Source organism: Copadichromis virginalis, linkage group LG8, assembly GCF_057382275.1.
Source record: "Copadichromis virginalis isolate Kocher_CV1m ecotype Utaka linkage group LG8, C_Virginalis_male_GT1.1, whole genome shotgun sequence".
Classification (NCBI taxonomy): domain Eukaryota; kingdom Metazoa; phylum Chordata; class Actinopteri; order Cichliformes; family Cichlidae; genus Copadichromis; species Copadichromis virginalis.
Genome location: NC_140625.1, coordinates 25,801,402 through 25,814,711, shown reverse-complemented (window position 1 = coordinate 25,814,711; position 13,310 = coordinate 25,801,402). Strand labels below are relative to the sequence as shown.

The window sequence follows — 13,310 nt, the reverse complement described above, 5'->3', positions numbered from 1 at the left end:
ATAACTGAGCTTTGTCACGCTTGTAGTCATTTATAAATCAGACATATGGAACAAATCGTTAGCAAGTTGTTAAGGCAGTCGCTGCTGTAGCCGAGAGACGAAACTAAACGAACACATATGTCTGTAGTCAGTGATCACTGCCATTTGGAAATAGGACGGCTGATATTTGCTGCTCAACAATTATCTGAAGTTAACTAAACTCCAGTCTCTTAGCACACAACGCCCCCTGGTGACCACAGATAGAAAACGCAATCACAATCTGCATTAGAAGTTGTTGGGGGGGGTTTATTATAAAAAGCAACAAATCATTGTTGTACAAAAAGTCAGTAGAGAACACACTGTGGTAATGTGCAGGGGTTTGTATTATGCCTCTAAGCAGACAGTGATAGTGTTACCATCCCTATTTAATCAGTAGTTCCTGGCGTCACATTATTATTTCAATAGGTTAAACAACACTTAACAAATTCAGTCTTACTACATTGAACAGAAAAGCTTTGAAGACTAGTTTAACACTTTGCTGTCATTATTTCACATTCTGTCTGTAACATGCTTCATTCCACGATGAAACACGTTTTCACTACCTGGCATATTCTGGATTCAGGGATGTTAATTCATACATTTCATATGCATGTTCATATTTATGTACTTGTATTTAGCTTAGCTGAACCTCCTGTTATTGACATACAACTGTCGAACATTATCTTTCATACAAAGAGTCTGGTTGAGGTTTAACATTCAAATCCCTGATCAACAGAGAGAATACTCTGAATGAAAGTTCACTTCTGAATGGCTCCGTTTCCATTTGCAGGACTTTTAACAGTTCGTGGAGTCTTTGTGTTTCCTTTCACTTTCTCTACCTTGTCTTTTTTAACCTCCTCCTTCTTTGACGCTGCTGCAGTGGCCTCGTCCTCCTCCTCGTTTTCCGGCTTAGTGTTGACCTTCCTCAGCTTGTGTTTTCCTTTGATGGGAGTGGAAAAAGTCAGCGAAGACTTGATGAAGTCCAGAGGGAAGATGCCCACGTCTCCATCAAAGCGGTTCTTGGTCACTTGCAGGGATCTGCGGCCAGGACACGTCACCAGCTTCTTTTCCTGCAGTATGAGGACGTTGTCGGCCTCTTGGCTGGCCTGGAAGGAGTTAAAAGTCAAGACGTGTCTTACTTAAATTGGAAAACTGCAGATTTGAGAAGAGAGCAAGCGTATATGCATTTTATTGAAACAGCAAGTCAAGAGATGTGCTTATTTATTAAAATGTTTTTAATGTTTTTTAAGAATCAAAATAGAATGATACCCATGCTATTTTGATGAGTATGAACAAAATTATTATTACTCTCACAATAACAACCTATCGATGCTGTGATTCTATTTTGGCCCTTTTAGTTCTCCTATTAAAATATTTTAATTTGCGAATGCCAGATAGGGGAAATACCCACAAATAGGGTACATTTTTGCTGACCAGGTCACTGGTGACTGTGACAATGTTAAGAGGATAATTAAACATTGTACATTAAATGTACAGTATCTGTCTGCCAACAATTTGTCATTTTCAACTGTTCCTTCAGTATTTTCTACCAGACTGAACTGAAACTCTCACTGCCTTACCTTAGCAGAACCAAAGATTGATGCCGTTTGCAGTTCTCGGTCATCCTCCTCTTTCCTCGGATGAATGATCAGGGTGACATGACAGGAGCTGTTAGTGGCAAACTTCCTGAAAACCCCGATAATGTGGTCCTGGACTGCAAACCTGAGGTACATGAGAACATTGTATTTCCATACAGCATTAACACACCAATAACAGCACTAACATGACATCATCACACACCAGATAAACAACATTTTTTTTATCTTACTTGTCTACTGAAAGGTTTTCTTGTCCCATCATGAACTGTAGATTATCAATGACGACATGGTTGATATCATAGAGGTAGACAGCATGTTGCATTGTGTCCAGCACTGTCCTGCAGGCAAAATTGGACAGGAGTCAGAGGGTCTTAGACCATGTCCACACTAATATGTTTTCGTTTGAAAACGTATCTTTCTCTCTCCGTTTTGGCCTTCTGTCCACACTGAGACTGCGTTTTTGGTCAAGGAAAACAGAGCTTTTTGAAAATGCTCGCCAAAGCGGAAAGGCAGTGTAGACTGCATAAACAGAGACTTTCGGAAACGATGACGCATTTTAGTCATATGATGCAGTCATGTAACCAATTAAACTAAGATAGCAGAGGGCATTATACAGCAGTTATTTTGTTTGCTCTCAATTTTGACAGCCCTATTAAAGATTAATATCAGTTTGTACATGCTCCAGATAGCTTTTCTTCAAATTCTTTAATTCTCACTCGCTTTTGCAACTTTGTACTTTTGTGTTACTTGCAGCAACAACTCCACTTCATTGTTAGTCCATTTAAAAAACTCATTTACTCATTTAACATTTACTGACTGAGCAACCACACTCCAACAAGAAGTGATCAAACTATCAAGATTATATTAAAAAACAAAGCAAACCTCTTCAATAAAAGAACTTAATGGATCCCTGAAGTACTAATAAGACTTACTTGATGTTCTGCTGCCCATGGAAAGTCATGAAGTAAAGCGACAGCTCTTCAAACTTGTCTGCCCAGAAATCATACTGTTCCAGGTTCTCCTCCAGCCTCTGCATGGCGAACTGTGTCAACATGATCTTGGCTAGACGAACATTGTTGATCTCAAAGCTGCCCCACAAAGTGTTGACACCCTGCATGCAAAGGTCCAGGGCCAACTCACTGATAAAGGTGGTTTTCCCACTTCCAGTAGGACCTGGTAAAGAAACATCATGATTGCGTACTGGGTTAATAAAGCTAGTACTTGTACTTTATATTTAAACTGGTAAACTAAAAAGCCATCATACTTCCAGACACTTTAATGAAAAGTAAAAACTTGGCCAGCTGTGAGTGTTTTACATCCTCTTCCTTTAAAGAAAGTATGCGGTTTGATTTTTTTTTTTTTATCAAATATTGTGGCTGAATTTAAGTCAGCCTATCTCCGGTTCAAGGTCCTTGAGCAGTGCTGCATGACTTCCACAGCTTTTTAGCATTAATTCAGCTAGGTAATGCAGTGGGTCAGTGTTATAACAGTGATGATGCAATTTAAATGGCACACAGTGGGACACCAGGAAGTGGATTTGTTATTCACATGTTTGAAGTTCCATGATGAAATTGCAGATATAAAGAAGCATGTTGGGACTTTCACTGACTGATCCAAAAATAGCCACAATGCTGCAGAAGTCAGAAAAGGGAAAAACAGGAGCAGTTTTGAAAGTGCTGCAGCACTGACAAATGAGACCATCTTGAAGAAGATATCATCCAAACTTCAATCAGGTATGGTTTTTGTTTTGTTGTTGAGTTGTGAAACTCGATCACAACTCAGGGCAGAACAATAAAAGACTGAATTTAAATCTGCTTGCTTACAAATTGGCTTTGATATTTGGCTACCTAGAAGTGGTGGAAGAAAGATCCATTATCCACAGAGATATTGATTATATGATGCTATGAGTTTTGTTTGTATCACTTTTAAAAAGGGAAGAAATGACTTAATTTTGGTTATGATTTCTTGGGATTTAAAAAAAAACAACTAATTAGTTCCTGAGTCTTAAAACATCATTATTAGTAACACCGTACCTGTAAAAACAGTCAGCTCTCCCTTGCGGTGTCCCTTCAAAATCCTGTTGAGCTCAGGAAACCTCGTCCACTTCACTCCAGCCACCTGATCTGTGTTGACGAGCTCCCCATAAACATCCTCTCTGAGCTGCTTGAAGGACACTATGGACTTATGGGCCGCTGGGATCGAGGCTTTAATGATGTTGCTTAAGTTTTTACCTCGGGCCAGAGCCTCCACCGCACACGGCCGGTACTCACCGGGCCGCACAAGGGAGCAACGCCTGATGCCCAGCTTGCGAGAAAAGCTCTTTGACGCCTCCCAGGAGCGAATGTCTCCCCCCAGCCACAGAGTCACCCGCTTGAACTGCTCCAGGTAGGGCAGCAGGATTGGAGGAAGGCAGCTGACCCCGCGAGGAAGAGCAACACTCGGGAGTCCTGTTGCCTGACTCACAGCCATCGTGTCAAACTCGTGACCCGTCACCACCACCTCCGAGTCCAGACGTCCCACAAGAGGGAGGCCAAACAAGTTGTAATAGGAGTTAGACTTTGGGACTGTAGCTTCATTATATGTGACTTTGTCAGTTTCTGTTCTTTGAGCTGACAGGAGCTTGACCCCTTTTAAAGAGGAATCAGGTCCACCAAACCAGGGGAAAACCAGGCTTTTGGTTGGCTTGAATAATCTCACTCCAAACTTCTTGAGGGTTGCATTGGAGATCTTTGTGATCTGAAACAAAGCATTGACATTACTGTGCCAGATGACACTGTAGAGGAAAAGGTAAGGTCTTGTACATACACCACCATATTTAACAAAATAAATATATATGTTTAAAGTGACTTTACATTCAGGTACTAGCAGTCTCAGAGGATGAGAATGGTTGTGTATGTGCACATATCCCGGGCGTGTCCTCAGAGCGTGTTCTGGGGAGCTTGCAGGAGTGCTGACAGACATATTCAACCTGTCCTTGGCCCACGCTGTGGTACCGGCCTGCTTCAAATCCACCTCCATCGTCCCGATACCCAAAAACTCCAACCCATCTTGCCTCAATGACTACCGCCCAGTAGCACTCACCCCCATCATCACTAAGTGCTTAGAGCGACTGGTCCTAGCACACTTCAAATCCTGTCTCCCCCCCACCCTGGACCCCCACCAATTCGCATACCGGCAGAAGAGGACCACAGAGGATGCAGTCTCCATCGCACTGCACTCTGTCCTCTCACACCTGGACAACAACAACACATACGCCAGAATGCTGTTTATAGACTTCAGTTCAGCATTCAATACAATCCACCCCTCACAACTCATCAGGAAACTGACAGACCTGGGCATCAGTTCCCTCATCTGCAAATGGTTACTGGACTTCCTGACCAACCGCCCCCAACATGTCCGGCTGGATAACCGCTGCTCATCTACCATCACAATGAACACCGGTGTACCACAAGGCTGTGTGATGAGCCCTTTCCTCTACTCCCTCTTCACCCACGACTGCAGACCTGCTGATGGTTCCAACACCATCATTAAGTTTGCAGATGACACCACGGTGATTGGCCTCATCAGTGACAACGATGAGGCCGCCTACAGGGAGGAGGTGGATCGTCTGGCTGAGTGGTGCGACACAAACAACCTGCTGCTTAACACCGAGAAGACCAAGGAGCTCATCGTGGACTACAGGAGGAATGCTGACCCACATCCACCCATCCACATTAAGGGGACGGCTGTGGAGCGTGTGAGCAGCTTCAAGTTCCTGGGAGTCCACATCTCCGAGGATCTCACCTGGACGACCAACTGCTCCAAGCTGGTCAAGAAGGCTCACCAGCACCTCTTCTTCTTGAAGACTCTGAGGAAGAACCACCTGTCCTCAGACATCCTGGTGAACTTCTATCGTTGCACCATCGAGAGCATCCTGACCAACTGTATAACAGTCTGGTACGGGAACTGCTCTGCCTCGGACCGGAAGGCGTTGCAGAGGGTCGTGAAAACTGCCCAGCGCATCGCCGGAGCACCACTTCCTGCCATAAAAGACATCTACAAGAAGCGGTGTCTGAAAAGGGCTGGGAAAATCATCAGAGACCCCAGTCACCCATCACATGGACTCTGCACCCTCCTGCCCTCTGGGAGGCGCCACAGGAGCCTCCGGACTAAGACCACCAGGTACCGGAACAGCTTCTTCCCCACAGCTGTCAGACTCCTGAACTCTGCCTCCTGACATCTGACCCACATTAAAACATGGACTGAACATACACACACCCACAATGGACAACTGTACCCTCAAACACACAATAATAACATGGACTGAACCACCACTCACAACCACCAGCACTTTATATAGCCTCTGTAGAATTATTCACATATCTCACTTATCTTAACTGCACTACTGTATAGCTCTGTAATAATCATTCTGTACATACGATAATCTTTAATCCTACAACTGTTTACAACTTGCACAGTTCCCATTTCTGTATAACTGTATATCTCAGATTCTGTAAAGTTATTTATTTCATATTCTGTGTAGTTTTTCATATTTATATCCTGTTCATAGCCTGTACATAGCTTGTACTCACTACAGCCTGTACATACCTATAGTTATAGAATATTCACAACATACTTCATACCGTGTACATCATAACATTCCATAATAGACCCATTTCTGTAATATATTTACATATCTATATTATTGCTAATATTTATTGTAATATATCTATATCACTAAAGCACTTCTGGATGGATGCAAACTGCATTTCGTTGCCCTGTACCTGTGCATGTGCAATGACAATAAAGTTGAATTCTATTCTATTCTATATGTTTGTCACAGAGCTGAGGATGTGTGTGTGTGTTAGTTGTTGCCGATCTTTGTAATCAGTGCAGGGAGATGTGTGGTGAGGGCAACAGCTCTGGGGAAGCTGTTCATGAGCTGCTCGTGTCATCTTTTGAATTAAGAATCACAAATTACACAGAATAATACCTGGAAAATGGTTTTAATCAGCTGAGCTTCATCCTCTGGGAGGTCAGTGAGTGGCACAGAGGTGGACCAGATCCTCTGCACCTCTCTCAGCTCCCTCTCTCTCTCCTCCTGCTCCTCCACACTCTCCGGATACCCCAGAAGCACATTAGGGTTAAGGGACTCTTCCCCGTCCTTCTGCATCACCTCCAAACAGTCCTGGAGGTCCTCCCAGCTCCCCTCCACCAGCGTGTCCTTGCACAGAAACTGTCCCGTGGTTTTGTCAATGAACAGGGAGAAGACCTCCTTCCTGGTTGACAAATCCACAAAGATGCTGGGAATGTGGAGGCAGCTGTAACCATCGTGGAAGGGAATATCTTTGGAGCGTAGATACTGTTTGATGTCTGTGACTGTGACTGGGGTCACAGGGAACTCTAAAGTAGATTTGGTGTCTTTTTTATAACCTCTGGTCCCAGTGTGTGTCAGGAAGTAGCCTGTACCCCAAGGTATTGGAAATGGCCTGTGAAGCAGCCTCTTTGCTAGAGGTCTCAAAAATGGAGATGTAAGACATCCTTGGAGGAGAAACCTTGGAGCTCCCACCTGCAAGAGACAGGTGGAGCTCCTCAGCAGCAAGCCTTTCCACATTGGTTATGTGGTCAGCACGTTGAACCTGCAAAAAGACACCAAGACATGAGGAAACCAGCAGCCTAATATAGGAAAAGCACAGCAAAGTTTTGGGGTGACCTAGACAGTCAAATTAAGGAGAGGCAGAAAGCCGTTATTTTCTTGTCAAACGGAGACGTACCGAACATGAAAATTATCATGGAGGCGTATGAAAGCATCACTCAAAAGTTAGTGGCGTTTAATAAAACATGAGGCTGAAAAAGAACAACTTACAGTCTCTGATATCTGTCCTCCTCTCCTCCCATGCTCCACTCTAACCCGGGCTTTTCGGTGCGTTTCCAAAACAAGTCCGTGTGAACAATACGGAAGACTAGATATTCGGAAAGCTAGACTAACACATATTTACCTTTTAAATTATACTTAACGTGATCATTTTTATAGTAGAAAATAAATGTAATGGTTGGACGTTTAATTTGTCAACGAAAAAAGTCTTCTTCTAGAAGGTATCTTTTTTTGTTAACCGTTATGTCAGCTATGCGTTTCACTCCGGAACTTGCTACTGACGGACAGCGCTGTGTACATGCCCGTCAGGTTGTCCTCTGAGAGCCTTGTTACCGTTTAGTGTGTTTGACTGTGTTATTTTTGTGCAGCAGTAGAAAAAGAGCAGATTAACGATGACTTCCAGAGGGACACCGAGTCGTTTTTTGAGAAGTGTCCTTCAAAATGGCGTCGGTCGGTACGTTTGCCAGCTAAAACGCATCTCCATCGTCTTCTCCAAAAAGGCTCAGAGTTCGCTGGGAGCCAGGTAAAAGAAGTCTTTGATAGTTTATGTAGACAGTTCCTCTAAGTCACGGCCTTGAAAAAATCTAAGAGATTACTTGGTTTCCTGATTAGCACACGGTTTATTGATTTAGATCTTGTAATTATTCTTAAATTAGATCCCAGTCTATTATGTTGACGTTAGTCTTGTACCTCATTATTTTCATTAATCAGCCGTCTTTCCCGGTGGAGGAATCCAAAAGATGCTGTAAGCCAACAGCAGGTTAAAAATCTATTTGTCATAACGTCATAGCATACAATATGCTCATCTGCCGCTTCATTAGGAACACCCTTTCAACTACTCGTTAATGCAAATATCTCGTGAACAAATCACAATGGCAGCAACCGAACACATGTAGACATGGCCAAAGACCAGATGAAGTCCAAACGAGCATCAGAATTTTGAAGAAAGTTAAAGATGTAGACGAGCATCTGTGAACGCACAGCACGTTAAACCTTTGAGCAGATGGGCTACAGCAGCAGAAGACACCTGATGTCACTCCTTTCAGCTGAGAACAGGAAACTGAACCTACACCAAAGCTGGACAATAGAAAATTGGAAATGATGCAACATTCGAATGGAAGGGTCAGAATTTGGTGTAAACTACATGAAATCATGAATTGTAGCTCAGGAGGCAGAGCAGGTCACCAACTGATCAGAAAGTTGGTGTTTTGATGTCCGGCTCCTCCGGTCTACATAGCGAAGTATCCTTGGGCAAGATAATGAACCCCAAGTCGCCTTCTGATGTCATGTCACAGAGCTGAAATCCTCTCAATATGATTTCATTAACATGACAGTGAATTTATTGTACTCACATGGTCTCCGCAGTCACTGCATCTCAATCTAATAGAGCATCTTTAGTAGCAGGAGCAGTAGGTTTGCAACAAGGATGTACAACAAACAGATCTGCAGCAACTATGTGATGCTGTCATGTAAATATGCACCAAAATCTCTGAGGAATGTTTCCAGCACCTTGTTGAATCTATGCCACAAAGAATAATACCAGTTCTGAGGGCAAAAAGCGGTCAAACCCAGTACTGACAAGGTGTAACTGATAGAGTATTTTAGAAATGGCCCAAAAATGTGCAGTTAAGCAGGATTTTTGCAGTTCCTATTATAGCATGTAGGCTCAAATGCACTACCTGCTTCTGTAACACACAATCAGAAAGCCAGATGATCATCACATTCCTGTGATATGGATTCAGGGATCATAGTAGAAGAATCTTTTAGCACTGGCAGTAGATGTTGACAGACATCACCAACAGCCCTTTATTGTTCAAACGCCACATCATGATGCTAGCAGCAGTTACATTTGCAGACTCTCAGCAGAATTTTTCACTGCTCAGAATAGTTTCTGACTTCATGACTGAATGTTCTGTGACTTCAGTAGCCTAAAGATAAAAATAATGTTTCTGTTGATTCATTTTAAGCTGTTTATCTGCTTGCTAACACACAAAATTGGCCAAATACTTTACATTTGCATTATAATAGTGAAAGGGTCCAGCTTCACATTAACCAATTAAAACATCCTGTGCTCTTCTAAAATTGTATTTTAAAGAAAATGTTTTTTTTAAAAATTCATATCTGAAAATTGCAGGGTGATGTCTGTCATCTGGAAAGATTTTTTTCCCCCAAGTTTGTTTTATTATCAGTTATTTAACTGTTCATGCATTTCTTTTTCTTTTTGAAATGAAAAGTAGCACAAAGCATAAAATTAAATTATATGATTGTCATTTAATTTTCCATTTTATACAGCTACGCTCAGACTGTGTGGTTTAAACAAAAGTATAATAATTTATTAACCAGTAATGAAAATAATTGGCAGGTATGGCTCAAAAAACAAACAAAAAACTCTGTCACCCTTACCAAACTGTAATACCGGTTAACCTGCTTTTTCAGGGATTTCATCGAGGAGGGAGTTGTGGATTATGCCAACAAGAACCCTGGAACTGTCGTCTATGTGTCTCCGCAGCCCTGCAGAGTACCAAAAATAGTTGCAGAATACTGTAAGTGCCCACAGCTCTGTTCGAATCAGACCTGAATAAATTTACTGAAACAATGGTGAAGCAGAGTGACAGTGAGATTTCTGAATATATATCATTTGTTGATGTAGATATAAAGCAAAGAGAGAAGGAGTTAAGATTACAAGCTTCTGTTAAGGAGTTTAAAGGTAATGAAATTATAATAGAGAGCAACTGAATGTTTATTAGAACATTTATTATATTCCACTCACTAGACTCTGAACTGAGTAATCGATAATGTATACTGAATAAAAAGATGAGTACCAAAATGAATGGTAATCACGTAGGAATATAGTCATGACTCTCTAGAGATGGTAAGCTTTCAAATGCTTCCAAACTAACCATCACAGATGTGCCTGACTAAAATAAGATGAGATAAGACTTAACTGATTCCATCCAAAGTGTTCTGGATGTGGTGTTTAGAGCTGCCCACCAATAGGTTGACAATTGAAACCAGCAACTTGTTGATGTTATAGGTGACCGAGTTGATCATACAGACAGTTGGTCTTACAGGTGCACCCTGTTTATGTATCGTCTGTAAACCATACAGACTTGGTTTAGATTCTCCTGGGTATAGCCTGTGGTATGAGGTTTGCTCAATAACGATGTCTTGCTCTAACTGTTTGAGACAGTCTATCACCCTCTTCCTGTAACAACTACCTGGTTCTCATTTCAGGGGCTCATAAGTATTTTTGTCACTGTGCAGCAACACAATTTTCTCATGTTAGTCTTTCTGGTTTAGCAAAAGCATGCACCTACCCTTGTCTGCCGGAAGGATGATAATGTTGTTATTACTAAGCGATGTGAGTGCCTTCCTCTCCCCCATGTTGATGTTGGATGCTGAGGACATTTTCGTCCCCAGTTGCTCTGCTTCCACATCTGCAAAGTTGATGTTTTGAATTGCTGTTTCTGTAGCTGTGATCAATTCGACAATCGGAATTTGCCTCGGCTTTAAATTTAACCCTGCAAGGATGTTTTTTACTGTTTGGGTGAGTTTTCTGTCAGGCAAATTTTTCCCCCGCTTTCCACATCCTCGGTATGGCATCCTTCTGTCTTCAGGCTGTTGAGGAAACTCCATATTTGGCTATGCAGATGTACTGTTCATAAGATTGGGGAAACCTGCAGTCAGCTGAGACTGAAGAAGTCACGTGGATGGGGATGAAACGTTTTCCCCACTGAAAATGCTACTTCCAGAAAAAAAAGAATCATCTTTTCAGGATTTCCTTACCTGTATGATTGAGCATGCATCAAGGCATATTTTCTAACATTTCTTTCATATTATCTGAAAACTCCTTGAACCAGATTCTTCATATTTTTAGGGTAAATATCTGGTACTGTGGCTTTATCAGTAAGGACATTTATAGAATGATGGATGCTTGAAATCTCTAAAATATTTGGATCCTGGATCTCTGACAGCAAATTTGGAAGTATTGTAGAAATGAGAATTTTGCAGATAGGGAACTGATATTTTATTTCCAGCTTCTCATATAGAAGGCATGTAATAGTCTTTAACCCTGTCACGCCAAATGTATCATATTTGATGAATTAATATTTTAGAATTCTTCATCAGCAAATATGAAACAAATTAAAAGTCACATATGCAAATTAATATTTCATTTAATTTTTAAACATTTTGTCAGAAGTTTTAATGAACACTCCATTTTCAAAAAGCTTGAGTATGGATAAGGTAGATTTTTCATCCAACTTCACTGTTATAATACCCAGCTATGAAACCATGTGCCAAATCCAAATGAACATTTTTAGAAACAGACAGTTTGTGTTAATGTTATATCCAAAATCTGTTGTTCTGTCTCATTTTTACTTACTTAATAAGAAGCACGAAAAGTAAACTGCCATAAAGCAGTCTTAGATACTGTAGGGGGCAGTATAACATAGGTAGAAGGTATTGTTGTTAATGTTAATGTTGTAGGTGTCCTCTTAAAAGTCGCATATATTTTCCTTTTTTGCAGTAAATGGCAACGTGAGGGAAGAAACCATCACGAGCAAAACGTCTCAGCAGATATCCGAGCTTTTGACTAAGCTGACCAATCAGTCCGGTCTGGAAATCATCCGCATCCGCAAACCCTTCCACACAGACAGTCCCAGCATCCAGGGCCTGTGGCACCCTTTCACCAACCGGCCCCCGTCTATTGGCCCCATAAGGCCACAGAAACCAGATTTTCAATAAGGACTAACGAAAGAAAATGTTGAACTTCCATTTGTATTTTTTGCAATTTAAATTAAATCACTGGTGAATAACAGTTTCTGCATCGGCTTCCTTTTGATTTGTTTTCCTGGATAATACCACACTGTTGTCTGATTTAAAAAAAAAAACATTTTTTTAACCATCTCCTTCTGTTTGCAGCAGAGCCCACTTGAAGGAAAAATGCTCACAGTTCCAGCTCTAAATGCCACATTTGAATAGACTTTAAATGGATCCACCAGAGCTTTGTCGGCGGGCATACTAAAGAGCAGATAACTGTTTTTAAATCTCAAGGTTATTTAAAGATTTGTGTAATAAGTGCCGCAGATGGAACTTTGAAATAAAAAAACCCAACAACTTTCAGATGTTGATGTTTAAATACAGATTTTCTTTAGAGGTGGGTTTCAGCACATCGAGAGAAATCAAATCACTTTTTTTTTATTTTTTTTTATTGTCACATCACATGTGCAGGCACACTGGCACAGCACATGCGAGTGAAATTCTTGTGTGCGAGCCCCACAAGCAACAGAGATGTGCAAACACAACAACACAAACGAGCAAAATACAAGAATGGCCAACCTGAAACTAATAAATATATGTACAATATATAATAGTGTATGCATTTCTGGATGTGTATACTAAATATTTTCCTACGTGTGTGTGTGTGTGTGTGTGTGTGTGTGTGTATACACATTTTTACAAATTAAATAGTAAAAAAATAAAATAAAATAATAATAATAATAATAATAATAAAATATATAAAATATACAGAGTTGAATATGTGCAAAACAAGTGGCATTTATATACAGTGTGGAGTGCATAATGTTGAAGTTCCAGTAGTGAAGCTGAGGTGTCTATGAAGTGTTCAGCAGTCTGATGGCCTGATGGAAAAAGCTGTCTCTCAGTCTGCTGGTACGGGACCGGATGCTGCAGAACCTCCTTCCTGATGGAAGCAGTCTGAACAGTTTATGGCTGGGGTGACTGGAGTCCTTGATGATCCTCCCCGCTTTCCTCAGGCACCGCTTCCTGTAGATGTCTTGGAGGGAGGGAAGCTCACCTCCAATTATCCGTTCAGAGCA

At 41.4% G+C, this 13,310-nt stretch overlaps 2 protein-coding genes across 3 annotated transcripts; one reads left to right on the top strand and one right to left on the bottom strand.

Annotated features, from left to right (window-relative positions):
- Positions 1-344: 344 nt before the first annotated feature.
- twnk (twinkle mtDNA helicase) lies at positions 345-8,457 on the bottom strand. Of its 2 annotated transcripts, none has more exons than XM_085466785.1 (7): positions 8,161-8,457; positions 6,589-7,234; positions 3,650-4,352; positions 2,549-2,789; positions 1,847-1,954; positions 1,599-1,740; positions 345-1,124 (listed from the first exon to the last, which is right to left on the bottom strand). In XM_085466785.1, the coding sequence occupies exons 2-7, from the start codon at positions 7,207-7,209 to the stop codon at positions 777-779; spliced, it is 2,163 nt and encodes a 720-aa protein (XP_085322911.1). In that variant the 5' UTR covers positions 7,210-7,234; positions 8,161-8,457; the 3' UTR covers positions 345-776. The 2 variants fall into 2 exon arrangements, with proteins under 2 accessions (XP_085322911.1, XP_085322910.1); XM_085466784.1 differs by lacking the exon at positions 8,161-8,457 and adding an exon at positions 7,462-7,525.
- mrpl43 (mitochondrial ribosomal protein L43) lies at positions 7,863-12,289 on the top strand. The gene is made up of 3 exons (XM_085466786.1): positions 7,863-7,993; positions 9,907-10,013; positions 11,999-12,289. The coding sequence occupies exons 1-3, from the start codon at positions 7,863-7,865 to the stop codon at positions 12,214-12,216; spliced, it is 456 nt and encodes a 151-aa protein (XP_085322912.1). The 3' UTR covers positions 12,217-12,289.
- The last annotated feature ends 1,021 nt before the right edge of the window (positions 12,290-13,310 follow it).